The sequence below is a fragment of the Ranitomeya variabilis genome, chromosome 2, assembly GCF_051348905.1.
Source record: "Ranitomeya variabilis isolate aRanVar5 chromosome 2, aRanVar5.hap1, whole genome shotgun sequence".
In the NCBI taxonomy this organism is placed as follows: domain Eukaryota; kingdom Metazoa; phylum Chordata; class Amphibia; order Anura; family Dendrobatidae; genus Ranitomeya; species Ranitomeya variabilis.
Window position 1 is genome coordinate 234,554,750 of NC_135233.1, and position 26,604 is coordinate 234,581,353.

At 46.6% G+C, this 26,604-nt stretch overlaps 1 protein-coding gene across 1 annotated transcript in view; it reads right to left on the minus strand.

The window, feature by feature from the left end:
• Window positions 1-673: 673 nt before the first annotated feature.
• Window positions 674-26,604, minus strand: part of LOC143805135 (properdin-like) — a 69,240-nt gene continuing 43,309 nt past the window's right edge. Inside the window, exons 9-10 of the mRNA XM_077284046.1 lie at window positions 1,141-1,280; window positions 674-919 (exon numbers count right to left, since the gene is read on the minus strand). Coding sequence (XP_077140161.1) covers window positions 1,142-1,280 — 139 coding nt within the window. The 3' untranslated portion in view covers window positions 674-919; window position 1,141. The remainder of the gene's footprint in view (window positions 920-1,140; window positions 1,281-26,604) is intronic.

Sequence of the window (26,604 nt, forward strand, 5' to 3'; positions counted from 1 at the left end):
CATTTTCCATGGGTCCATACGTAACCAGTGTCCTGCAGCAGCATCTTGTGTTGCTTACTTGCAACCACACCAGGTGAGTGTTCTCACATTTTCTACTCTTCCATCAGATAAGACCCTACAGTGATAAGCTCCTCCCCTCTGAGTGATCTGCAAAGCAGTGATAAGCTCTTCCCCTCTGATCTGCACAGCAGTGATAAGCTCCTCCCCATGACTAACATGACTAACCTGCAGGGCAGTGATAAGCTCCCTCCCTCAGGGTTGTTCTGCAGTGCAGTTATAAGATACTCCCATCAGGGCTGGTATGCAGTGCAGGGATGCGCTCCTCCCCTCAGGGCTGTTCTACAGATTAGTGATAAGCTCCTCCCCTCAGGGCTGATCTGCAGATCAATGGTAAGCTCCTCCCCTCAGGGCTGTTCTACAGAGCAGTAATAAGCTCCTCCCCTCAGGGCTGTTCTACAGATTAGTGATAAGCTCCTCCCCTCAGGGCTGTTCTACAGAGCAGTAATAAGCTCCTCCCCTCAGGGCTGTTCTACAGTGCTGTGATAAGCTCCTCCCCTCAGGGCTGATCTGCAGTGTATTGATGAGCTCTTCTCCTTTAGGCGAGTTCTCAGCCTCCGCTTACATGTTCTTGTAGGAAGTGAGAAGAGAACTGAGGAATTGAAGAAATGTGACATTTGCTAAAAATTCTAAATTTTTGATTGTTTTAAACATTAAACATAAAACAACAGCGAGAACAAATGATGGCGGCTCAAATATAAAAGCATCATCCATAAATGTGGCAATAACTGTGTGATACATTGGACACTATTCCTTCCTTTAGAGAATTTCCCCCACGGTTACATTACAGCGCTGCTTCTTGGCGTGACGATAGAAATAAAAAACAGAATGCGCATTTGTGAGGGCGGCCAACATGAAAAGTCTGAAAGACACAAAATAATTAACGCAATAATAAATTAACCATCAATGAATCACTTAGGGCCGTTCCATGAGGACACTCCCAAGTAATCCTATAAAGCAGAGTGCTTGTAAATGGAATGAAGGCATCCTGGTGGAGGAATACAATGCCAGAGCTGCAGTGAGGACTGACACACAGAAGAGGAAGTACTGGGAGGGGGTGTACAGTGAATAACTTTTTTTTACCTTAAGTACATGATGGAAGATTTCGGCACTCGGTTTTCTCCTCCACCTTCAGAGTTTCCCCATTAATAGCATCACATTTTACTTTTGGGATTCCAGAGAAAAAAACGTCTACAACTTTAGTGGCTCCGTGCACAACAGTTCTAACAGTATAAAAATAATTTACAATATTATAAAATACTACATATCTAAAATATATTTAAAAATATATAGAAAATATAATACTGTTGCCTGTAATACTGCCCCCTGTGTACAAGAATATAATTACTATAATACTGCCCCTATGTACAAGAATAAGGATATAACTCTTATAATACTGCCCCCTGTGTACAAGAATATAACTACTATAATACTGCCCCATGTACAAGAATACAACTACTATAATATTGCCCCCTATGTACAAGAATATAACTACTATAATACCGCCCCCTATGTAGAAGAATATAACTACTATAATACTGCCCCTATGTACAAGAATATAACTACTATACTACTGCTCCTATGTATAAGAATATAACTACTATAATACTGCTCCTATGTACAATAATATAACTACTATAATCCTGCCTCCTATGTACAATAATATAACTACTATAATACTGCCCCTCTGTACAAGAATATAACTTCTATAATACTGCTCCTATGTACAACAACATAACTACTATTATACTGCTCCTATGTACAAGAATATAACTTCTATAATACTGCTCCTATGTACAATAATATAACTACTATAATCCTGCCTCCTATGTACAACAACATAACTACTATTATACTGCTCCTATGTACAAGAATATAACTTCTATAATACTGCTCCCTATGTACAAGAATATAACTACTATATTACTGCCCCTGTGTACAAGAATATAACTACTATAATACTACTCCTATGTACAAGAATATAACTACTATAATATTGCTCCTATGTACAAGAATATAACTACTATACTACTGTCACGGGGAGACTAGGTGAGCGAGAGCTAATAACCCGGGCCCCTGCAATTTCCCTCAGACTAGGGAAATCCTGACTGACCCTCTACCTGGAGTTTACACTGATGGTGTGCATGTCCAGGCCTTAAACCTCACCCTGTCTCCTGTTTCAACCCTAGGCTGAAACCTCCGCCCACCACCCAGTGAAGAGGTAATACACCAATACCCACAGTTAGCACAAACAAGGAAAAAGGAAAATATACACCACGCCGCAGACACTCAGGAATACACTATAAATGTGCAGGGCAAAATAAATACAAATATAGGAAGGAGTAAATAAGACAAAGGAAAATACACCACCAGCAACGAATCTCCAACAACCAGCTCTCCACTCCAGACCGAGATAACAACGCACAAGACAGAAGCTATAATCGGCGACGCCTAATGATCAGGAGAACTATTTAAAGGCAATGGGCATGGCCCAGCTTCCAATCCGAGGATCAGGTAAATTAACCCCGGAACAGCTAGATAAAATCTAGCCGACGCTAATGAGCACATAGTGGTCAAAAGCGGAATTACCGCTGTCTGTCGAACGACCTGGTCTGAACAGCGTCCGACATGACAGTACCCCGCCTTCTACGAGGGACCCCAGGGCCCTCACAGCTTATAGGACCCGGCTTGTCTGGATGGCGACGATGAAAGAACCTGACCAGCCGATCCACATGAATGTCCGAGGCTGGTACCCAGGACCTCTCCTCAGGCCCATAACCACGCCAGTGAACCAAGTACTGTAAAGTGCGGCGCACTACACGAGAGTCAACCACCTTGGAGACTTCAAATTCCAAATTACCATCCACCAAGACTGGAGGTGGCATAGGCGCTGCGTCCACAGAACCCACCACCTTCTTTAGAAGAGACCTGTGGAACACGTTGTGTATCTTATACACAGTAGGGAGCTTCAATCGGTACGCTACTGGGTTAATGACGGCGGTGACCTTAAATGGACCAATAAACCGTGGACCCAATTTAAGGGACGGTATTTTGAGTCTTATGTTTTTTGTGGATAACCACACCCAGTCATCCACACTCAGGTCCGGACCTGGCACACGCCTACTGTCAGCCACATGTTTGTACCTAGCACCCACACTCAACAGGCGCTGTTTAACTCTCCTCCAGACTGACGACAATTGTGCTCCTAACTGGTCCTCCTCCGGAACGCTGGAAGAGCCCCTCTGATTCAAAGTACAAAATTGAGGATGTAGCCCGTAAACACAAAAAAACGGAGACTCCCCAGACGACTTCTGGCGGTGATTATTGATGGCAAACTCCGCCAAAGGAAGGAACGTAGACCACTCCTCCTGGTTATCAGAGACAAAGCAGCGTAAGTATTGTTCCAAATTTTGGTTCATACGCTCAGTCTGACCATTTGACTGAGGATGAAACGCCGAAGAATGAGACAACTTGATCCCCAGCCGTGAGCAAAATGCTTTCCAAAATGTTGCCACAAACTGAGACCCCCTATCAGACACGATGTCAGACGGAACCCCATGAAGTCTGACCACCTCCTGCACAAATACCTGAGCCAGAGTCTTAGCGTTAGGCAACGAAGGCAAAGACACAAAGTGCGACATTTTTGAAAACCGATCAACTATCACCAAGATGACAGTGTTCCCAGCTGATGAGGGCAAATCAGTGATGAAATCCATGGAGATTTCCGTCTATGGCTTACTAGGTACCTCAAGAGGAAGTAGTGTGCCAACAGGATGGGAGCGGGGCGTCTTAGCCCTAGCGCACGTGGTACAAGCTGACACGTATGAGACCACGTCCTGTCGGATCTTGGTCCACCAAAACCGACGTGACACCAACTCCAAGGTACCTCTAACCCCTGGGTGGCCAGCCAGGACAGCATCATGATGCTCCGCCAAAACCTTTAAGCGGAGATGAAGCGGTACAAAAGATTTGTTGATGGGAAGCTCAGATGGTACCTCCTCCTGAGCCACGGCAATCTCAGCCTCAACCTTGGTAGTGAGAGCCGAAACCACAACACCCTTTTGAAGGATGGGTACTGGATCCTCCCGAGGTTCTCCCCCGGAAAACACCTGGACAGAGCATCCGCCTTAGTGTTTTTAGACCGCGGTCTGTAAGTGACAACAAAATTGAACTGCGTGAAAAACAATGCCCAGCGAGCCTACCTGGGGGACAGACGTTTGGCTGACTCCAAATACAGCAGATTCTTATGATCGGTAATAACAGTAACCTGATGTACCAACCCCTTCAAGAAGTGTCGCCATTCCTCAAAGGCCAACTTAATAGCCAACAACTCCCTGTTGCCGATATCGTAGTTACGTTCGGCGGACGACAGTTTCTTGGAGAAATAGGTCCACGAACGCAAACCATTCAAAGATGAGCCTTGAGATAGTACCGCCCCCACACCAACCTCAGACGCATCAACTTCCACAACAAAGGGTTTTGATACGTCTGGCTGCACATGAATGGGGGCTGAAACAAAACTGTTCTTAAGAAATTCAAATGCGCGCACAGCAGCCTCAGGCCAAACGGAGAAATTGGTACCCTTTTTAGTCATGTCAGTTAGCAGTTTAGCAATGATGGAAAAATCCTTGATAAATTTCCTATAGTAGTTAGAAAACCCAAGGAACTGCTGAAGTGCTTTCAGGTTATCAGGCCGTTCCCAAAGCAGCACCGCTTGCACCTTAGCGGTGTCCATTTTAAAACCAGAAGCAGACACAATATAACCCAAGAAAGGCAACTCCTGAATAAAAAATACACATTTCTCAAGTTTAGCATACAGCTTATTCTCTCTGAGAAGCTGTAACACCTGCCTGACATGTTCTAAATGAGCATCACGGTCGCAAGAATATATGAGAATGTCATCTAGGTACACGATAAGGAATTTCCCCAAAACATGCGAGAACACATCATTGATGAAATGTTGGAACACTGCAGGTGCGTTAGTCAACCCAAAGGGCATCACCAAATTTTCAAAATGACCCTCAGGGGTATTAAAAGCCGTCTTCCACTCATCACCTTGACGGACTCTTATGAGGTTGTACGCCCCCCTGAGGTCAAGCTTGGTAAACCACTTAGCACCCGCCACCTGGTTGAACAAATCTGGTATCAGTGGCATAGGGTATGGATCACGAAACGTAATCTGGTTCAACTCCCTGAAATCCAAACACGGGCGGAATCCGCCATCTTTCTTCTTCACGAAGAAGAACCCTGCTGCCACCGGCGAGGATGACGGCCTGATGTGCCCTTTGCTCAAGCTTTCAGCAATATAATCTTTTAACGCTTGTCTCTCCGGACCGGAGATGTTAAACATCCTTGCTTTAGACAAATTGGCCCCTGGTTTAAACCTGATAGAACAGTCATAGGGACGATGTGGCGGCAACTCTGAACAACCCTTTTCAGAGAACACATACACAAAATCCAGAAGTGACTCCGGAACGCTTGAAGTCACCGCAGCCACACATGTGGCCAGGCAATTCTCCTGGCAGAACTCGCTCCACTGAATTATGTCCTGAGTTTTCCAGTCAATTACCGGGTTGTGCATAGACAACCAAGGAAAACCCAAAACCACCTGAGCAGGAAGATTCCTGAGCACCTTACATGTAACCCGCTCAGAATGTAGAACTCCAATGTGGAGTTTCACCTCAGCCACAAATTCAGTAATCTCCCCCTGAGAGAGAGGAGCAGCATTGATGGTGACCACGCGGATAGGATGAGACAGTTTTTCAATCCTAAAACCTGCTGTGCGCGAAAACTCTTCATCAATGAGATTTGTGGCTGAACCACTATCCACAAAGTCAGTAATTGGCAGCTCATTGCCAGCGATAAAAACCTTAGCAGGGAGCATGCATTGAGAAACCACCATGGAGGATATACATAAGGTCAGATTGGTCTCCTCCACACCCTCTGAGCTTAGAATATTTCCGACGTTGCGTTTTTCTTAGACAGCAGAGGACAGATGTTAATGAAATGACCAGTTTTACCACAGTAAAAACAGGCTCCCTGCTTCCTGAGCTCAGGGGCTCGACGCTTCACATGTGACACCCCTGGGATTTGCATAGGCTCCGTGGGCTCACCTGCAGCAACCTCACGTGAACCTAAACCCTCTCCCATAGGCGGTGTCTCATGCTCCCCCTGACGCAAACGGCGATCAATGCGGACAACCAGACTCATAGCGGAATCTAGCGAAGCAGGAGTCTCGTACATCAGAAGGGCTTTATTAACCCTTCCAGAAACCCCATGAATAAACTGACTCCGCAATGCTGGATCATTCCATTGTGTATCGATCGCCCAGCGACGAAATTCAGAACAGTAATCCTCTGCAACTCGCACCCCCTGGCGAATAGTGCGTATCTTAGATTCTGCTAGAGCCATTCTGTCAGGTTTATCGTAGATTTTTCCAAGAGAGGAAAAAAAACTCTCCACAGAGTCAAATGCAGCAGAATCAGATGGCAAAGAAAACGCCCATGCTTGGGGATCCCCGCTTAACAATGACAACACCAGGCCCACACGCTGAGCCTCATTATCCGAGGAGCTCGGGCGCATACGGAAATATAGTTTGCAAGCTTCACGAAAAGAAACAAATTTACTGCGTTCCCCAGCAAATTTTTCAGGCAAAGGGAATTTAGGCTCAGCAACTCTTCCTGTCGCTCCAGCTTGCACATTCGATACTGCTAGTCCCTGTTGCTGTACTGCCCCCCTCAACTCAGTGACCTGTAGGGACAGTGCCTCCAACTGGTGGGTTAAGGAAGTCATGGGATCCATGACAAAACACACAAAAAAAGAAACCCCTTTTTTTTTTTTTTTTTTTTTGTTAGGCCGATTATAATGTCACGGGGAGACTAGGTGAGCGAGAGCTAATAACCCGGGCCCCTGCAATTTCCCTCAGACTAGGGAAATCCTAACTGACCCTCTACCTGGAGTTTACACTGATGGTGTGCATGTCCAGGCCTCGAACCTCACCCTGTCTCCTGTTTCAACCCTAGGCTGAAACCTCCGCACACCACCCAGTGAAGAGGTAATACACCAATACCCACAGTTAGCACAGACAAGGATAAAGGAAAATATACACCACGCCGCAGACACTCAGGAATACACTATAAATGTGCAGGGCAAAATAAATACAAATATAGGAAGGAGTAAATAAGACAAAGGAAAATACACCACCAGCAACGAATCTCCAACAACCATCTCTCCACTGCAGACCAAGATAACAACGCACAAGACAGAAGCTATAATCGGCGACGCCCAATGATCAGGAAAACTATTTAAAGGCAATGGGCATGGCCCAGCTTCCAATCCGAGGATCAGGTAAATTAACCCCGAAACAGCTAGATAAAATCTAGCCGACGCCAATGAGCACATAGTGGTCAAAAGCGGAATTACCGCTGTCTGTCAAACGACCTGGTCTGAACAGCGTCCGACATGACAACTACTGCCCCAGTGTACAAGAATATAACTACTATAATGCTGCTAATATGTACAAGAATATAACTTCTATAATACTGTTCCTATGTACAAGAATATAACTACTATAATACTGTCCCCTATGTACAATACTATAACTACTATAATACTGCTCCGTATGTACAAGACTATAACTACTATAATACTGCCCCTATGTACAAGAATATAACTACTATAATACTGCCCCTATGTACAATACTATAACTACTACAATACTTCACCATATGTATAAGAATATAACTACTATAATACTGTCCCCTATGTACAATACTATAACTACTATAATACTGCTCCGTATGTACAAGAATATAACTACTATAATACTTCACCATATGTATAAGAATATAATTACTATAATACTGCCCCTATGTACAAAAATATAGCTACTATAATACTGCCCCCTATGTACAAGAATATAACTACTATAAAACTGCTCCTATGTACAAGAATATAAGTACTAAAATACTGCCCCTATGTACAAGAATATAGCTACTATAATACGTCACCATATGTACAAGAATATACAGTGGGGCAAAAAAGTATTTAGTCAGTCAGCAATAGTGCAAGTTCCACCACTTAAAAAGATGAGAGGCGTCTGTAATTTACATCATAGGTAGACCTCAACTATGGGAGACAAACTGAGCAAAAAAAATCCAGAAAATCACATTGTCTGTTTTTTATCATTTTATTTGCATTTTATGGTGGAAAATAAGTATTTGGTCAGAAACAAAATTTCATCTCAATACTTTGTAATATATCCTTTGTTGGCAATGACAGAGGTCAAACGTTTTCTGTAAGTCTTCACAAGGTTGCCACACACTGTTGTTGGTATGTTGGCCCATTCCTCCATGCAGATCTCCTCTAGAGCAGTGATGTTTTTGGCTTTTCGCTTGGCAACACGGACTTTCAACTCCCTCCAAAGGTTTTCTATAGGGTTGAGATCTGGAGACTGGCTAGGCCACTCCAGGACCTTGAAATGCTTCTTACGAAGCCACTCCTTCGTTGCCCTGGCGGTGTGCTTTGGATCATTGTCATGTTGAAAGACCCAGCCACGTTTCATCTTCAATGCCCTTGCTGATGGAAGGAGGTTTGCACTCAAAATCTCACGATACATGGCCCCATTCATTCTTTCATGTACCCGGATCAGTCGTCCTGGCCCCTTTGCAGAGAAACAGCCCCAAAGCATGATGTTTCCACCACCATGCTTTACAGTAGGTATGGTGTTTGATGGATGCAACTCAGTATTCTTTTTCCTCCAAACACGACAAGTTGTGTTTCTACCAAACAGTTCCAGTTTGGTTTCATCAGACCATAGGACATTCTCCCAAAACTCCTCTGGATCATCCAAATGCTCTCTAGCAAACTTCAGATGGGCCCGGACATGTACTGGCTTAAGCAGTGGGACACGTCTGGCACTGCAGGATCTGAGTCCATCGTGGCGTAGTGTGTTACTTATGGTAGGCCTTGTTACATTGGTCCCAGCTCTCTGCAGTTCATTCACTAGGTCCCCCGCGCGTGGTTCTGGGATTTTTGCTCACCGTTCTTGTGATCATTCTGACCCCACGGGGTGGGATTTTGCGTGGAGCCCCAGATCGAGGGAGATTATCAGTGGTCTTGAATGTCTTCCATTTTCTAATTATTGCTCCCACTGTTGATTTCTTCACTCCAAGCTGGTTGGCTATTGCAGATTCAGTCTTCCCAGCCTGGTGCAGGGCTACAATTTTGTTTCTGGTGTCCTTTGACAGCTCTTTGGTCTTCACCATAGTGGAGTTTGGAGTCAGACTGTTTGAGGGTGTGCACAGGTGTCTTTTTATACTGATAACAAGTTTAAACAGGTGCCATTACTACAGGTAACGAGTGGAGGAAAGAGGAGACTCTTAGGGTATGTGCACACGTTGCAGATTTCTTGCAGAAATTTCCTGAAGAAAACCGGAAATTTTCTGCAAGAAATCCGCTTTTTTTTTTTGCGTTTTTTTTCCGTTTTTTTTGCGTTTTTTTAGCATTCTGCAAGCGTAATTAGCTTGCAGAATGCTAAAGTTTTCCAAGCGATCTGTAGCATCGCTTGGAAAACTGACTGACAAGTTGGTCACACTTGTCAAACATAGCGTTTGACAAGTGTGACCAACTTGTTACTATAGATGCTGCTTTTGCAGCATCTATAGTAAAAGATAGAACGTTTAAAAATAATAAAAAAAATAAAAAAAATGCTTATACTCACCCGCAGACATCAGATCTCCTCACCGGCGTCCGTTCCGTATAGATGGTGTGTGCGCGCAGGGCCTTCCATGACGTCACGGTCACGTGAGCGGTCTCGGCCAATCACAGGACAGTGACGTCATTCGGCAAGGTCCTTCACCGCACACCAGCTACAGGAACCGAAGCCAGCGTGCAGCACAGAGGCGGGAACACTTCGGGGGCCATCAGAGGGTGAGTATATGACTATTTTTTATTTTAATTCTTATTTTTTTACCAATTATATGGTGCCCAGTGCGTGGAGGAGAGTCTCCTCTCCTCCACCCTGGGTACCAACCGCACATAATCTGCTTACTTCCCGCATCGTGGGCACAGCCCCGTGCGGGAAGTAAGCAGATCAATGGACCCCTAGGTGTGCGGAATCCCCTGCAATTCCGCATTTTAATGAACATGTTGCTTTTTTTTGCGCGATGCGATTTTTTTCGCGGAAAAAAAGGCTACATTTGCACAAAAAATGCGGAATACACTGAAAATAATGGGAGGCATATGTTAGCGTTTTTTTCGCGTTTTTATCACGTTTTTATAGCGAAAAAACGCGAAAAAAACGCGAAAAATACTGAACGTGTGCACATGGCCTTAAAGAAGAAGTTACAGGTCTGTGAGAGCCAGAAATCTGGATTGTTTGTTTCTGACCAAATACTTATTTTCCACCATAAAATGCAAATAAAATGATAAAAAAACAGACAATGTGATTTTCAGGATTTTTTTTTCTCAGTTTGTCTCCCATAGTTGAGGTCTACCTATGATGTAAATTACAGACGCCTCTCATCTTTTTAAGTGGTGGAACTTGCACTATTGCTGACTGACTAAATACTTTTTTGCCCCACTGTAGCTACTATAATACTGTCCCCTATGTACAAGAATATAACTACTATAATACTGCCCCTATGTACAAGAATATAGCTACTATAATACTGCTCCATATGTGCAGGAATATAACTACTATAATACTGCTCCCTATGTACAAGAATATAACTACTATAATACTGCCTCCTAGCTGTGAGGTTGTGTGTTTGTAGCTCTCCTGATGTCTGGAGCAAGCCCAGGGAGGGGCCACCCTGGGCGGGGAAGCTCCCCAGGCAAGGCCCTGGCTTCCCGGCCTACACTGGGACAAGGCTCCGAGGCTTCTCTGGATGGGAATGGTAATCCCAAAGGCACTGTGAGACCAGTGAATGCAGCGAGCCAAAGCTGCAGCAGTTCTGTGAAGGAAGAAAAACCTGCAAGTAAAGTTTTGGGAGGAAAATCTCCTCCAAGCCCAGCAAAGAAGCCAGAAGGAAAAGTGTTGGTGAGTGATATTACACAGCACAGTATGAAGTCCTGTAACTCCCCAGTCAGCAAGCAGACCCTGCCTGGTTCACAGGTGAAAGCAGCCTCAGGTATACCTCCCAACTTTTGAAGATGGGAAAGAGGGACAAAGTTTGTGGCGCGCGAAGTGCGCCCCGGCAAATTTTAGGCCACGCCTCTGACCACACCCATTCATAATTAGTCACACCCATATCCACGTCCCAACCACACCCATTTAGCACTGCTGATCACACTGTTTCATATACAATAATTATAAACCAAAAAATATGGCCACACAGTGCTCCATACTGTATAATGGCCACACATGATGCTCCATACTGTATAATGGCCGCACATGATGCTCCATACTGTATAATGACCGCACATGATGCTCCATACTGTATAATGACCGCACATGATGCTCCATACTGTATAATGACCGCACATGATGCTCCATACTGTATAATGACCGCACATGATGCTCCATACTGTATAATGACTGCACATGATGATCCATACTGTATATTGGCCGCACATGATGCTCCATACTGTATAATGACTCCACATGATGCTCAATACTGTATAATGACTGCACATGATGCTTCATACTGTATAATGACCGCACATGATGCTCCATACTGTATAATGACTGCACTTGATACTTCGTACCATGTAATGGCCACACATAGCTACTCCTACACACGCGGCTGCGCTCCTTACACTTTGCACTCACGGCTCCGCTCCATACACCTCGTACACACACGGCTCTGCTCCGTACACCTCGTACACATTTAGCTCCGCTCCATACACCTCATACACACACGGCTCCGCTCCATACACCTCGTACACACACGGCTCCGCTCCATACACCTCATACACACATGGCTCCGCTCCATACACCTCATACACACACTGCTCCGCTCCATACACCTCATACACACATGGCTCCGCTCCATACACCTCGCACACACGGCTCCGCTCCATACACCTCGCACACACACAGCTCCGCTCCATACACCTCGCACACACACGGCTCCGCTACATACACCTCGCACACACACGGCTCCGCTCCATACACCTCGCACACACACGGCTCCGCTCCATACACCTCGCACACACGGCTCCGCTCCATACACCTCGCACACACACGGCTCCGCTCCATACACCTCGCACACACACGGCTCCGCTCCATACACCTCGCACACACGGCTCCGCTCCATACACCTCGCACACACGGCTCCGCTCCATACACCTCGCGCACACACGGCTCCGCTCCATACACCTCGCACACACACGGCTCCGCTCAATACACCTCGCACACACGGCTCCGCTCCATACACCTCGCACACACAGCTCCGCTCCATACACCTCGCACACACACGGCTCCGCTCCATACACCTTGCACACACACGGCTCCGCTCCATACACTTCGCACACACACGGCTCCGCTCCATACACCTCGCACACACACGGCTCCGCTCCATACACCTCATACACATTAATTGTGCCATGATTTGCTGTCTCATTATAGCACATGATGATACAGTGTCAGACTGTCACAGGGGCTTTGGCTTAGCCCTTTTATGCATGGGGGGAAAAAAGCAGCCACAATAGCGTCGTCACCCTCTCCCAGGGAGCTGCAGCTGCTCCTCCTCTGAAATGCACTGTCTGACTGGAGTGTCAGTGAGTCATCGATCTATGACATCGACTACTCACTCACTGTTCTGCATCTGTCGCTCTGCAATAACACAGCAGTTAGCACTGAGCAGCCGAGGCAAACAGAAGGAGGCTGTGACTCTGTGAGTGTGTCCATCCCTCCCTGCTCAGCCCCACTCATTCCATGCACGATTACTAGCCAGGCTTAATTAGCTCCAGTCCACTGGTCTGCTGCTTACATTGCCGCCGGCACCCAGGCTGTGTTCGGCTCTTACGTACCTCAAAAGAGCTATGCTCAAACTAGAAGTGTCCCCTCTCTCTCCCTCTCTGAACAGTGATGCACACTGGGAGACTCAGGAACATACGTGTGTTGCTTTTTTAATTGTTTTTAACTGTCTGTTTTCTGTATTGCTTGTTTCATGTGTTTTGCAGCATAATAAAATTGTTTCTACTTTTTGCTAAATCCAATGTGTGGTGATCCCCATTCATATGACCTTCGTCTTTTTCTTTGTTGTTTTTTGACTAACAAAAGGGGGTGTGACGGCAGTTTCTCCTGCTGTCTCCAGGATCAGAGCGTCCCGCGCTGGACAGCGGGGCAAAGCATCAAATCCGGGACAGTCCCGCACAATGAGGGACAGTTGGGAGCTATGGCCTCAGGTGTGCAGATCACCTCTCCTGCTCCCAGGCAGACGGATGTCTCTGGAAAGACAAACAATCCAGGAGAACTCACAGCAACATGGCAGTGTGACGCTGTCAGGACGCACCCGGTCGCAATCAGGTGGCAGCGATAAACCTGCTGCGGAGCCTGCACCCAGCCGAGGAGCCACAAAGCCATCTGTGGTAGAACCGCACAAGACAGTGTTCAAAACCCCTGCACCTGTGGTGAAGAGTAAACCTGTGGAGCCGGCACGTGCACCCGAGCTGCAGCTAGCCGACGAGATACTGGGACTTGTCAGAAAACTGGGTGAGTTACAGCAGCAAAAAAAAAGCGCTGCAAATGGAAGTAGACTTCATCTATAGCCTAAAGGTCACTAATCCGGCCAGTAATGATGCGTATGACCTGAGACTGAACACACTGGGGGTACAGCTGGCAAGTGTTGTGCAGGACATTGAATCTGTGCTGGAGGGCATGGGGCCCCTGGCAGAGACCTACAGGAACCGGGAACGGTTCGCCTCCTATAAGCAGGACTGTGCTGTAGAGACCGGGACCCCCCAGCAGCGGACACGGCCAGTGTTACAGGCTGCCCGCTTCTGCTTCCAGGAGGGAAAAAAACTGCAGCAGCAAGCAGCTGAGTGTGAACAGGAGCATGCACTTCAGACTCCAGCAGAGGCACCACAGGTCCCAGAATGCCCCACGCAGGAGCAGGACAGTATATGTGAGACTGTTTGTGCTGAGGCAGCTGAGCGTGAACAAGAGCGTACACTTCAGACTCCAGCTGAGGCACCACAGGTCCCAGAATGCCCCACGCAGGAGCAGGACATTATATGTGAGACTGTTTGTGCTGATGAGGCCGAGGCTGAGGCACAGACTGGGGCTGGTGATGTTGTGCCCATGGGGTCGGGGGTTGGAGGGGTTTCACATTCTGACATGGACGTGGCACTGTCTGATAATGATGCTGCTAATAATAATGTGCATGATATGTGTGACTATCCCCCTTTACCATCTAGTCCACAAGGTGTGGCAGCCCTCCCTGCTGCAGGCCCTCTCCCTGTCAGTCGGCCCAGTGTGACCCGGCAGGTGCCCCCCAGGAATGCCTGGAGCTGCAGCGCCCCATCCTTCTCTTCCAGCGCCAGGTATACCGGCCAGACATTTAAGCGCATTAATGTGGTGCGGTTTAAATACATAGGTGCCAAGGAGGATCTGCCACAGCGCAGGTATGTGGTGAGAGAGCTGCTATGCGGCCAGATGGGGTTTGTGGCAAACGAGATACTGGCGGTGTCTAACCTTCAGGACAGGCAGGGCTACGAGGTCAGTTTCACGTTACAGTGTGACCTGGACAGGTTCTGGGCCAATTACCCCAGGTTCAGAGACTCTGAAGGCTGGAATAAGTTTATTTTGGTTCCTATCTCCAGGCCGGACACTGTCACAGTAAATATCACCTTCTGGAATGAGGCCGTTCCCCCACAGGACATTGAGGTGTGGCTCCGGAGACACTGTGACCTCGCCTCTGGACTCTCCAAGGTCAGAGATGAGGATGGTATCTGGACAATGGGGTGGAAAGCTGTGGTGAAACTGCGGCAATTTAATAACATCACTGCCCACTTACCCAACTCCTTCTTCATTGGGAGGGATAAGGGAAGATGTTATTACCCCGGGCAGCCCAGAAAGTGCTTCAAATGTGGTGGGAAAGGTCATCTGGCTAACGCCTGTACTGTAGTGGAGTTCAGCTTGTGTGGGGATATCCGCCATGTCACTGCGGACTGCCGGGATGTTAGGTGCAACCTCTGCGGTAAGATGGGCCACCCTCACAGGGACTGTCCAGACGCCTGGCATAATATCTGCAGAGTCTTCCCTGATGAGGCTGTACTGGCAGGGGCAGAGGCTCAGGAGGATGAGGTGGCAGGGGCACATGAGGGGGAGGAGTTAATGTCAGGAGAGGTGGTGACCAACCCAGATGCCCAACAGGAGTCCACTCATGTAACACCAGAGAAGCAGGGTATAGAGGGTGCAGAGGGGAACATGGAGGTCCAGCAGCCTCAGGTCCAGCAGCCTCAGGTAGCCCCCCCCTTCAGCATCACTGTCTGTATCTGATGACTGGAGCGTTAATCATCATAAAAGGATGAAAAAGAGCACGTCCTCCCGTAAACCTGAGGCAGAATATGACACCGGTCAGAGTGCTACTAGGAAGGTTCAGAATTCTGCAGGAGTGATGGTTGTGTCCAACAAGTATGGAGTTTTATCTGAGTCTAATGATGACCATTATGAAAAAGAGTTGAGGAAAGTTGATGCAGAGTGTGACAGGGACGTAGAGGACCACCCTCCGTCAAAGCGGAAGCCTTTATCTGTAGACTCTCAGGTAGAGTCTGACATGGACACCGGTGGTGGGCAGAACATCCCTGACTCATGATGATGGCAGTTACTGTGCTCCTTCTCTATTGTGTTGTGATGGCGGGGTTCTCATTAACACTAACATCAAGTAATGTCAATAGTATTAAGGCAAGGAGGACGAGACATGTGGTGTATGAACATCTCACACATCTGGACACCGATGTAATTTTCCTGCAGGAGGCATGACTGACATCTCTGGGGCTTATGAGAGAGGCTGAGAGGGAATAGAGGGTGCAGAGGGGAACATGGAGGTCCAGCATCCTCAGGTAGCCCCCCCTTCAGCATTACTGTCTGTATCTGATGACTGGAGCGTTAATCATCATAAAAGGAAGAAAAAGAGCACGTATTATCGTAAACCTGAGGCAGAATATGACACCGGTCAGAGTGCTACTAGGAAGGTTCAGAATTCTGCAGGAGTGATGGTTGTGTCCAACAAGTATGGAGTTTTATCTGAGTCTAATGATGATGATTATGAAAAAGAGTTGAGGAAAGTAGATGCAGAGTGTGACAGGGACGTAGAGGACCACCCTCCGTCAAAGCGGAAGCCTTTATCAATAGACCCTCAGGTAGAGTCTGACATGGACACCGGTGGTGGGCAGAACATCCCTGACTCATGATGATGGCAGTTACTTTCCTCCTCTATTGTGTTGTGATGGCGGGGTTCTCATTAACACTAACCTCAAGTAATGTCAATAGTATTAAGGCAAGGAGGACGAGACATGTGGTGTATGAACATCTCACACATCTGGACACCGATGTCATTTTCCTGCAGGAGACACGACTGACATCTCTGGGGCTTATGAGAGAGGCTGAGAGGGAATGGCGGTGCGGTCCTTCTTTCTGGTCACTAGCTGTGGAGCCTTACACCGGAGTCGCTGCCCTGTTTAACACCAATGATGTGACTGTGCATAGGATGACGGAGGTGGTCATGGGAAGATATTTGGTCCTGGAAGTCACTATTCATGGGAGGCGACTCCGGCTTATTAACATCTATGGGCCACAGACTGACAGGATTCAGCTATTTAATAACGTTAAGCCTTACCTCTTCACTTCTCTTCCGGTGGTGATGGCAGGGGACTGTTGTGGATTCTGTTTGTGGGCTCCCTCTGGTGGTTACTGCTTGTACTGGGTGACTTTGGTGGGTTGCGGCCTTTGGTTTCCACCTGTCCATCAGTGGCTGGGTGTTTCCTATTTTACCTGGTCTTTCTGTCATTTCCCTTGCCGGCTATCAATGTATTCAGATGTGCTCTGTTTGGTTCCTGCCTACCTGCTCCCAGATCTTTCAGGATAAGCTAAGTGCTGATTTTCAGTTGTTTGGTTTTTTGTCCAGCTTGCTTATTATGTCTCTATGCTAGCTGGTAGCTCTAATGGACTGAGGTTCTCCCCATGTGCCATGAGTTGGCACATGGGTTCTTGTAATCTCAGGATGGTTTTTTTGATTAGGGTTTTTTGCTGACCGCTCAGTCCCCTTTTGTATCGTTCTGCTTTCTAGTTTACAGCGGGCCTCAATTTGCTAAAACTATATATATCATCTCTATGTGTGTGCCTTCCTCTCATTTCACCGTCAATACATGTGGGGGGCAACTATATCTTTTGGGGTTCATTCCGCTGGAGGCAAGTGAGGTCTTTATTTTCTCTGCAGTGCTAGTTAGCTCTTAGGCTGGTGCGTGGCGTCTAGAACCAACGTAGGCACGCTCCCTGGCTATCTCTAGTTGCGTTTGTCAGGCGTAGGGCAGCGGTCAGCCCAGGTTCCATCACCCTAGAACTCGTCCGTAATATATTTGTACTTTGCTTGTCCTGTGCTATCCCTAGCCATTGGGATTCATGACAGTATAGCCGGCCCACAAAGTGTTAATTGTTTGGGCTGAAGCAGGAGATAGAGAAGTGTTTAAGGGAAATTTTTTATTTTTTTTTTCCCTTCAGAGTTTTGCTGCCTAGCCCTTAATTGCTGTCTAGCTGCTTCTTACCTCCTCTTAACCCTTGAATGGCTCTGATCTTAGCTGTTTAACATGGATGTCCAGAGTTTGGCTTCCAGTCTGAGTAATCTCGCGGCAAAAGTTCAAAACATACAGGATTTTGTTGTTCACACTCCCATGTCTGAACCTAGAATTCCTATTCCAGAGTTCTTTTCTGGAGATAGATCTACCTTCCTGAATTTCAGGAACAATTGTAAATTGTTTCTTTCTTTAAAAACTCGCTCCTCTGGAGACCCTGCTCAACAGGTCAAGATTGTAATATCTTTCCTGCGGGGCGACCCTCAGAATTGGGCATTTGCATTGGCACCAGGGGATCCTGCATTGCTCAGTGTGGATGCGTTTTTTCTGGCATTGGGATTGCTCTATGAAGAACCTAACCTGGAGATTCAGGCTGAAAAGGCTTTATTAGCCCTCTCTCAGGGGCATGATGAAGCGGAGATATATTGTCAGAAGTTTCGGAAATGGTCGGTGCTTACTCAGTGGAATGAGTGCGCCCTGGCTGCAAACTTCAGACATGGTCTTTCTGAGGCCATTAAGGATATTATGGTGGGGTTCCCTACGCCTACAGGTCTGAATGAGTCTATGGCTATGGCCATTCAGATTGATCGGCGTTTACGGGAGCGCAAACCCATGCACCAGATGGCGGTGTCTTCTGAACAGGCACCTGAGACTATGCAATGTGATAGAATTCAGTCCAGAAGTGAACGGCAAAATTATAGGCGGAAAAATGGATTGTGTTTCTATTGTGGTGATTCAGCTCATGTTATATCAGCATGCTCTAAACGCACAAAAAGGGTTGATAAATCTTTTGCCATTGGTACTCTGCAGCCTAAGTTCATTTTGTCTGTGACTCTGATTTTTTCACTGTCTTCCATTTCCGTCGATGCCTATGTGGATTCGGGCGCTGCCCTGAGTCTTATGGATTGGTCATTTGCTAAACGCTGCGGTTTTAGTCTGGAACCTCTGGAAGTTCCTATTCCTCTGAAGGGAATTGACTCTACACCATTGGCTATGAATAAACCGCAGTATTGGACACAAGTGACCATGCGCATGACTCCCGTTCATCAGGAGGTGATTCGCTTCCTTGTACTTTATAATTTACATGATGTACTAGTGCTTGGTCTGCCATGGTTACAAACTCATAATCCTGTCCTGGACTGGAAAACAATGTCTGTGTTAAGCTGGGGATGTCAGGGGGTTCATGATGATGCACCTCCGATTTCAATCGCTTCATCTACTCCTTCTGAGATCCCTGCGTTTTTGTCTGACTATAGGGATGTTTTTGAGGAGCCTAAGCTCAATTCGCTCCCTCCGCATAGAGATTGTGACTGTGCTATAGAATTGATTCCTGGCAGTAAGTTCCCTAAGGGTCGTTTATTTAATCTGTCACTGCCAGAGCATACTGCTATGCGGAATTATATTAAGGAGTCCTTGGAAAAGGGACATATTCGTCCATCTTCGTCCCCTCTGGGAGCAGGTTTTTTTTTTGTGGCAAAAAAAGATGGTTCCCTGAGGCCTTGTATAGATTATCGCCTTCTGAATAAGATTACAGTCAAGTATCAGTATCCATTGCCATTATTGACTGATTTGTTTGCTCGCATTAAGGGGGCTAGGTGGTTCACTAAGATAGATCTTCGCGGTGCGTATAATCTGGTGCGGATAAAACAGGGTGATGAGTGGAAAACCGCATTTAATACGCCTGAGGGCCATTTTGAGTATTTGGTAATGCCTTTTGGACTCTCCAATGCTCCGTCAGTCTTTCAGTCCTTTATGCACAATATTTTCCGTGAATATCTGGATAAGTTTATGATTGTGTATTTGGATGATATTTTGGTGTTTTCTGATGACTGGGAGTCTCATGTTCTACAGGTCAGGAAGGTGTTTCAGGTTCTGCGGGCCAATTCTCTGTTTGTGAAGGGCTCAAAGTGTCTCTTCGGAGTCCAGAAGATTTCTTTTTTGGGGTACATTTTTTCTCCTTCTACTATTGAGATGGATCCCGTCAAGGTTCAGGCGATTTGTGACTGGACACAACCTACATCTGTTAAGAGCCTTCAGAAGTTCTTGGGGTTTGCTAATTTTTATCGTCGGTTCATTGCTAATTTTTCCAGTATTGTTAAACCTTTGACTGATTTGACTAAAAAGGGTGCTGATGTTGCTGATTGGTCTCCTGCGGCCGTGGAGGCCTTTCAGGAACTTAAGCGCCGGTTTTCTTCTGCTCCTGTGTTGTGTCAACCAGATGTTTCACTTCCTTTTCAGGTTGAGGTTGATGCTTCCGAGATAGGAGCGGGGGCGGTTTTGTCACAGAGAAGTTCTAATGGCTCGGTGATGAAGCCATGTGCATTCTTCTCTAGAAAGTTCTCGCCCGCCGAGCGCAATTATGATGTGGGTAATCGGGAGCTTTTGGCCATGAAGTGGGCATTTGAGGAGTGGCGTCATTGGCTTGAGGGTGCTAAACATCGTGTGGTGGTCTCGACTTTTCACAAGAATCTCATTTACCTTGAGTCTGCCAGGCGTTTGAATCCTAGACAGGCTCGTTGGTCGTTGTTTTTTTCTCGTTTCAATTTCGTGGTTTCATACCTGCCAGGTTCAAAGAATGTGAAGGCAGATGCTCTTTCCAGGAGTTTTGTGCCTGACTCTCCTGGAGACTCTGGGCCTACTGGTATCCTTAGGGATGGGGTAATATTGTCCGCCGTATCCCCAGACTTGCGACGTGCATTGCAGGAGTTTCAGGTGGATAAACCGGATCGTTGTCCACCAGAAAGACTGTTTGTTCCGGATGATTGGACCAGTAGAGTCATCTCCGAGGTCCATTCTTCTGTGTTGGCTGGTCATCCTGGAATATTTGGTACTAGAGACTTGGTGGCCAGGTCTTTTTGGTGGCCTTCCTTGTCTAGGGATGTGCGTACCTTTGTGCAGTCTTGTGAAGTGTGTGCTCGAGCTAAGCCTTGCTGTTCTCGGGCCAGTGGGTTGTTGTTATCCTTGCCCATCCCGAAGAGGCCTTGGACGCACATTTCCATGGATTTTATTTCTGATCTCCCGGTTTCACAGAAAATGTCCGTTATCTGGGTTGTGTGTGACCGCTTTTCTAAGATGGTTCATTTGGTGCCCTTGCCTAAGTTGCCTTCCTCCTCTGAGTTGGTCCCTTTATTTTTTCAGAACATGGTTCGTTTGCATGGGATTCCGGAGAATATCGTTTCTGACAGGGGATCCCAGTTTGTGTCTAGATTTTGGCGGACGTTTTGTGCCAAGATGGGCATTGATTTGTCTTTCTCGTCTGCATTCCATCCTCAGACGAATGGCCAGACGGAGCGAACTAATCAGACCTTGGAAACTTATTTGAGGTGTTTTGTTTCTGCTGATCAAGATGACTGGGTTGCTTTTTTGCCACTGGGCGAATTTGCTCTTAATAATCGGGCTAGTTCGGCCACGTTGGTCTCTCCTTTTTTTTGTAATTCGGGGTTTCATCCTCGTTTTTCCTCTGGTCAGGTGGAGCTTTCGGATTGTCCTGGAGTGGACGTGGTGGTGGACAGGCTACATCAGATTTGGAATCAGGTGGTGGACAATTTGAAGTTATCTCAGGAGAAGACTCAGCAGTTTGCTAATCGCCGTCGCCGCGTGGGTCCCCGACTTCTTGTTGGGGATTTGGTGTGGTTGTCTTCTCGTTTTGTCCCTATGAAGGTCTCTTCTCCTAAGTTCAAGCCTCGGTTCATCGGTCCTTATAGGATCTCGGAGATTCTTAACCCTGTATCTTTTCGTTTGGATCTCCCAGCATCGTTTGCTATTTATAATGTGTTCCATCGGTCGTTGTTGCGGAGGTATGAGGTGCCCGTTATTCCTTCGGTTGAGCCTCCTGCTCCGGTGCTGGTGGAGGGAGAATTGGAGTATGTTGTTGAGAAGATCTTGGATTCTCGTGTTTCCAGACGCAAACTCCAGTATTTGGTTAAGTGGAAGGGTTATGGTCAGGAGGATAATTCCTGGGTGGTCGCCTCCGATGTTCATGCGACTGATTTGGTCCGCGCCTTCCATAGAGCTCACCCTGATCGCCCTGGGGGTTCTCGTGAGGGTTCGGTGACCCCTCCTCAAGGGGGGGGTACTGTTGTGGATTCTGTTTGTGGGCTCCCTCTGGTGGTTACTGCTGGTACTGGGTGACTTTGGTGGGTTGCGGCCGTTGGTTTCCACCTGTCCATCAGTGGCTGGGTGTTTCCTATTTTACCTGGTCTTTCTGTCATTTCCCTTGCCGGCTATCAATGTATTCAGATGTGCTCTGTTTGGTTCCTGCCTACCTGCTCCCAGATCTTTCAGGATAAGCTAAGTGCTGATTTTCAGTTGTTTGGTTTTTTGTCCAGCTTGCTTATTATGTCTCTATGCTAGCTGGTAGCTCTAGTGGACTGAGGTTCTCCCCATGTGCCATGAGTTGGCACATGGGTTCTTGTAATCTCAGGATGGTTTTTTTGATTAGGGTTTTTTGCTGACCGCTCAGTCCCCTTTTGTATCGTTCTGCTTTCTAGTTTACAGCGGGCCTCAATTTGCTAAAACTATATATATCATCTCTATGTGTGTGCCTTCCTCTCATTTCACCGTCAATACATGTGGGGGGCAACTATATCTTTTGGGGTTCATTCCGCTGGAGGCAAGTGAGGTCTTTATTTTCTCTGCAGTGCTAGTTAGCTCTTAGGCTGGTGCGTGGCGTCTAGAACCAACGTAGGCACGCTCCCTGGCTATCTCTAGTTGCGTTTGTCAGGCGTAGGGCAGCGGTCAGCCCAGGTTCCATCACCCTAGAGCTCGTCCGTAATATATTTGTACTTTGCTTGTCCTGTGCTATCCCTAGCCATTGAGATTCATGACAGGGGACTTTAACGCCATACTGACGTCAGGTGACAGTTCCTCGGGCAGGACAGTGACCAGGGACAGTAAAGTCCTACATAGCATTATAATGCAGGCTGGACTGACGTTTTCGCACAGGGAGGTCGACAGCCAAAATTCACGTATTCATGTTCCAACAGGAGCAGTAGGATAGATTTTGCTTTTGTGAGCCCTACTGAGGCTGTCGGCACCCTGAGTGAGAAGGTCGTCCCTTACGCAGATCACCTTGCCTTGTGCTTCTGTCTGGGGACCTCTAACCGTCCGGACATCGGTAGAGAGTTGTGGAGGCTTAATTCCAGTCTCCTGGATGATGCTTATGTTCAGAGTCGTGTCTACTCCCTTATCCAGCTTCATCTAGATAGGGTTGACTTCTATGACAACATGACCGACTGGTGGAAGGACGTCAAGGAGGATATCAGATCCATCTTAAAGAGACTGTCATTTAATAAAGGGAGGAATAAGTACAGCCAGTACCTAAAGCTGCATAAAGAATTGGAGTCACTATATTCGGCGGGCGGGGATGACAAAGTGAAAACCAACCGACTGAAATCTGAGATATGGCAGTATCAGTATAGTAGGTATACCTCCCTGGTTCTTGAACGGGATTATGGGTCCTTAGGGGCCCCTGATACCAATGAGAATTGCAGGGAGAGGGTAGTCAAAAAAATGGTCACAGGTCTCACTGACTTCCAGGGTGTATTGCAGGATTCACGGGAGGGTATCCTGGAGGTGGTGGGATCTTACTATGCTGACTTGTTTCAGAGGAAAGTTTTGGATAAAGATAAGATGGCTCAATTCTTGGAGGCAACTCCTGCGCCTGATACTAATGATCTGGACTTTTCTCCTTTGACAGCAGAGTTAACGGTGGAGGAAGTTAAGGAGGCTATTGATAAATTACATCTGAAGAAGGCACCAGGTCCAGATGGCATAACAGCAGAATTTTATAGGAAATTCAGAGACCTCCTGGCTCCAATCCTCGTGGATGTGTATAAAAGTTGTCTAGAAAATCACCTGATGCCTCCATCCGTGAAAGTGTCCTCGTTGATTCTGCTGTCTAAAGGTAAAGAGCCGAGCGACATCAAGAACTGGAGGCCGATTGCCCTCTTGAATGTGGACAGGACGACTCTAGCAAAGATCCTGTTTTCTAGATTAGTCTGTTTGTCCCCAGCACTGTTGGCAGGCTCTCAGTTTGGCACAGTAAAAGGGCGGAACATCTCTGGAGCAGTCATCTCGATACGGGAGATGTTTGAGAGATGTAAAGCTCTGCGGTGTGGGAAATATATTGTTAGTCTGGACCAGGTTAAAGCCTTTGACAGGGTTGATCATGACTATCTGTGGGCCACTTTGTCAAAGTACGGTATTCCGGGACAATTTGTGGATTGGCTGAAGACATTGTACATAGAGGCGGTGAGCTTTTCCACTGGCAGGGTGACACTTTTGGAGTTGGGGTAGGGGTGAGACAGGGTTGCCCACTGAGTCCGCTCCTGTATGTTTTTGCCCTAGACCCGTTTCTGAGGTCACTACAGGAGTGCGATTTTCAGGGTGCCGGTCCCCCATTGCCTGCCTCTGAATGTTGTTGCCTATGTGGATGATGTGACGTTGGTGATCTCTAATCCTCGAGAGGTGCAGATGTTATCTGCATCTATCAGAAGTTACTCAGGGGCCTCCGGTCAACCTTGAGAAGAGTCAAGCTCTGTGGACATTAGATACTGATCCCAGCTTTGATCTGCGGCAGTTTGCCAAAGCCTCCACCCATATTAAGATCCTAGGGGTTAAATTTGGGAGGGATGATAATGCCACTCTAAATTGGGAGGAGAAATTGGAAACCGGAAATGCAAAGGTTCAGCAATGGAAGAACTGGAAGCTGACCTACAGAGAAAGGGTCGCAATGTTGAAGACTTACCTGGTCCCTGTTTTCTTGTATGTCTGTGTCATTTTCCCTTTGCCAGAATCTTTCTCAGCGAGGCTCTTCAGCCTGTTCTTCCAGCTCTTGTGGGGGAATAGGTTGAACCTAATAAAGAGGGGAATAACGTACCTACGGCGGAGAGAGGGTGGGCTGGATATGTTGAATCCACGGGTTTTCTTTGACTCCTTGTTTCTAAAGGTAAATTTTGGGAACATGGACTCAAACAGTAGCTCCCTGTGGGTAAATAGTATCAGGTACTGGATATTGCCTTTTGCAGAATCTTGGGTGCGAGGCGGCAGTCTCAAGAGGAGGAGATGGACAGGTGACCACCTCCCCCAGTATCTGGACTATGGTCTGAAGTGTGTTAGGAGGTGGGGACTGGATAAGTCTTACATTGAGAGCAGTACGAGAAGAGACCTATATGCTCATGTATGTAGGACTTTCTTCTACTCTCCACTGGCCCTGAGAGATTGTGTCACCACCACCCTGCAGGAAAGTCTTAGATTCCTAAACGGGAAAGGAAACCTGAAACATCTGAGTGTCTCTGATCGGAATTGTCCCCTTGGTTGTCAGCAGGAGGAGACTATGGAGCACTTTATATGTGATTGCTGGGGAGGGAGGAAGATCTGGGAGGAAGTGTCAGATATTCTGAAAATCCCCAGACTGCGGACTCTAAAGTATCCTGACATAATCTATGGTGTCCCCTCCACTATTAGTAACATCGACAGAGGCACAATGTACATTATCATAAGTGTTATCAAATACTATCATTGGCACATGAGAATCCGGGAGTCACTGCACAATGAGCTGTTCGATCACACCGCTGCGGCTGCTCAGGTTATGTCAGAGCTCCGGTGGATAAAATCGCTAGAAGTTGGAAGGAGTCAGAGAAATATTAAGTTATGAAGGAATGTAAAATTCAGTTAGGAAATATGATTTTTTTTTTCTTTTTGCTTAATTTTCTTCTACCTCCAGGTGTGGACACTCGCATCTCGGCTTCAGGAAAATGGCCGCCGCGATCTCCATCTGCGCACGCGCGGCATCCCGCTGCCATTTTCCTGAAGCCCCGGGCAGCAGAGCGCTCCATCTGCGCACGCGCGGCCTCAGGAAGATGGCCGCCCCCACCGATCACCAGGGGAATAGCGCAGATCGCGCTCTTTTTCCTCACCTGTGCAGTGGATTCGGCAGTTGGGCATGCGCAAACCACTACGCCACCAACGGAAAAATAAGCAAGATCTCGGGGAAGAAACAGCGATGTCACCACGCCCATTTGACCAGACCAGCCTGATTGACAGGCGAAAACGGCGACTTTGGTAACGTATTTCGGCAGCATAGGTGGGGAATCAGGGTACACAAAATACACTATTGTAATGCACAGCTCAGGCCCTATTTAACGGTATTTTTATCTCATACGGAAAAAACGGGGTGACAGGTTCCCTTTAATTTATGTATGAATATGATCTGATTATTTACTACTTGTGTATATATAACCAAAGTGAATTGTGTTTTGTAATTCTGGGTGATTTTTGTTTTTATTATAATTGTATTTATGTTTGGTTTTTATAATAAAAATTGCCCCTATGTACAAGATTATAACTACTATAATACTGTCCCTATGTACAAGAATATAAGTACTATAATACTGCTCCTATGTAAAAGAATATAACTACTATAATACTGCCCCTATGTACAAGAATAGAACTACTATAATACTGCCCCTATGTACAAGAATATAACTACCATAATACTGCCCCCTATATACAAGATTATAACTACTATAATACTGCCTCCTGTGTACAAGACTATAACTACTATAATACTGCCCCTATGTACAAGATTATAACTACTATAATACTGCCCCTATGTACAAGAATATAAGTACTATAATACTGCTCCTATGTAAAAGAATATAACTACTATAATACTGCCCCTATGTACAAGAATATAACTACCATAATACTGCCCCCTATATACAAGATTATAACTACTATAATACTGCCTCCTGTGTACAAGATTATAACTACTATAATACTGCTCCTATGTACAAGAATATAACT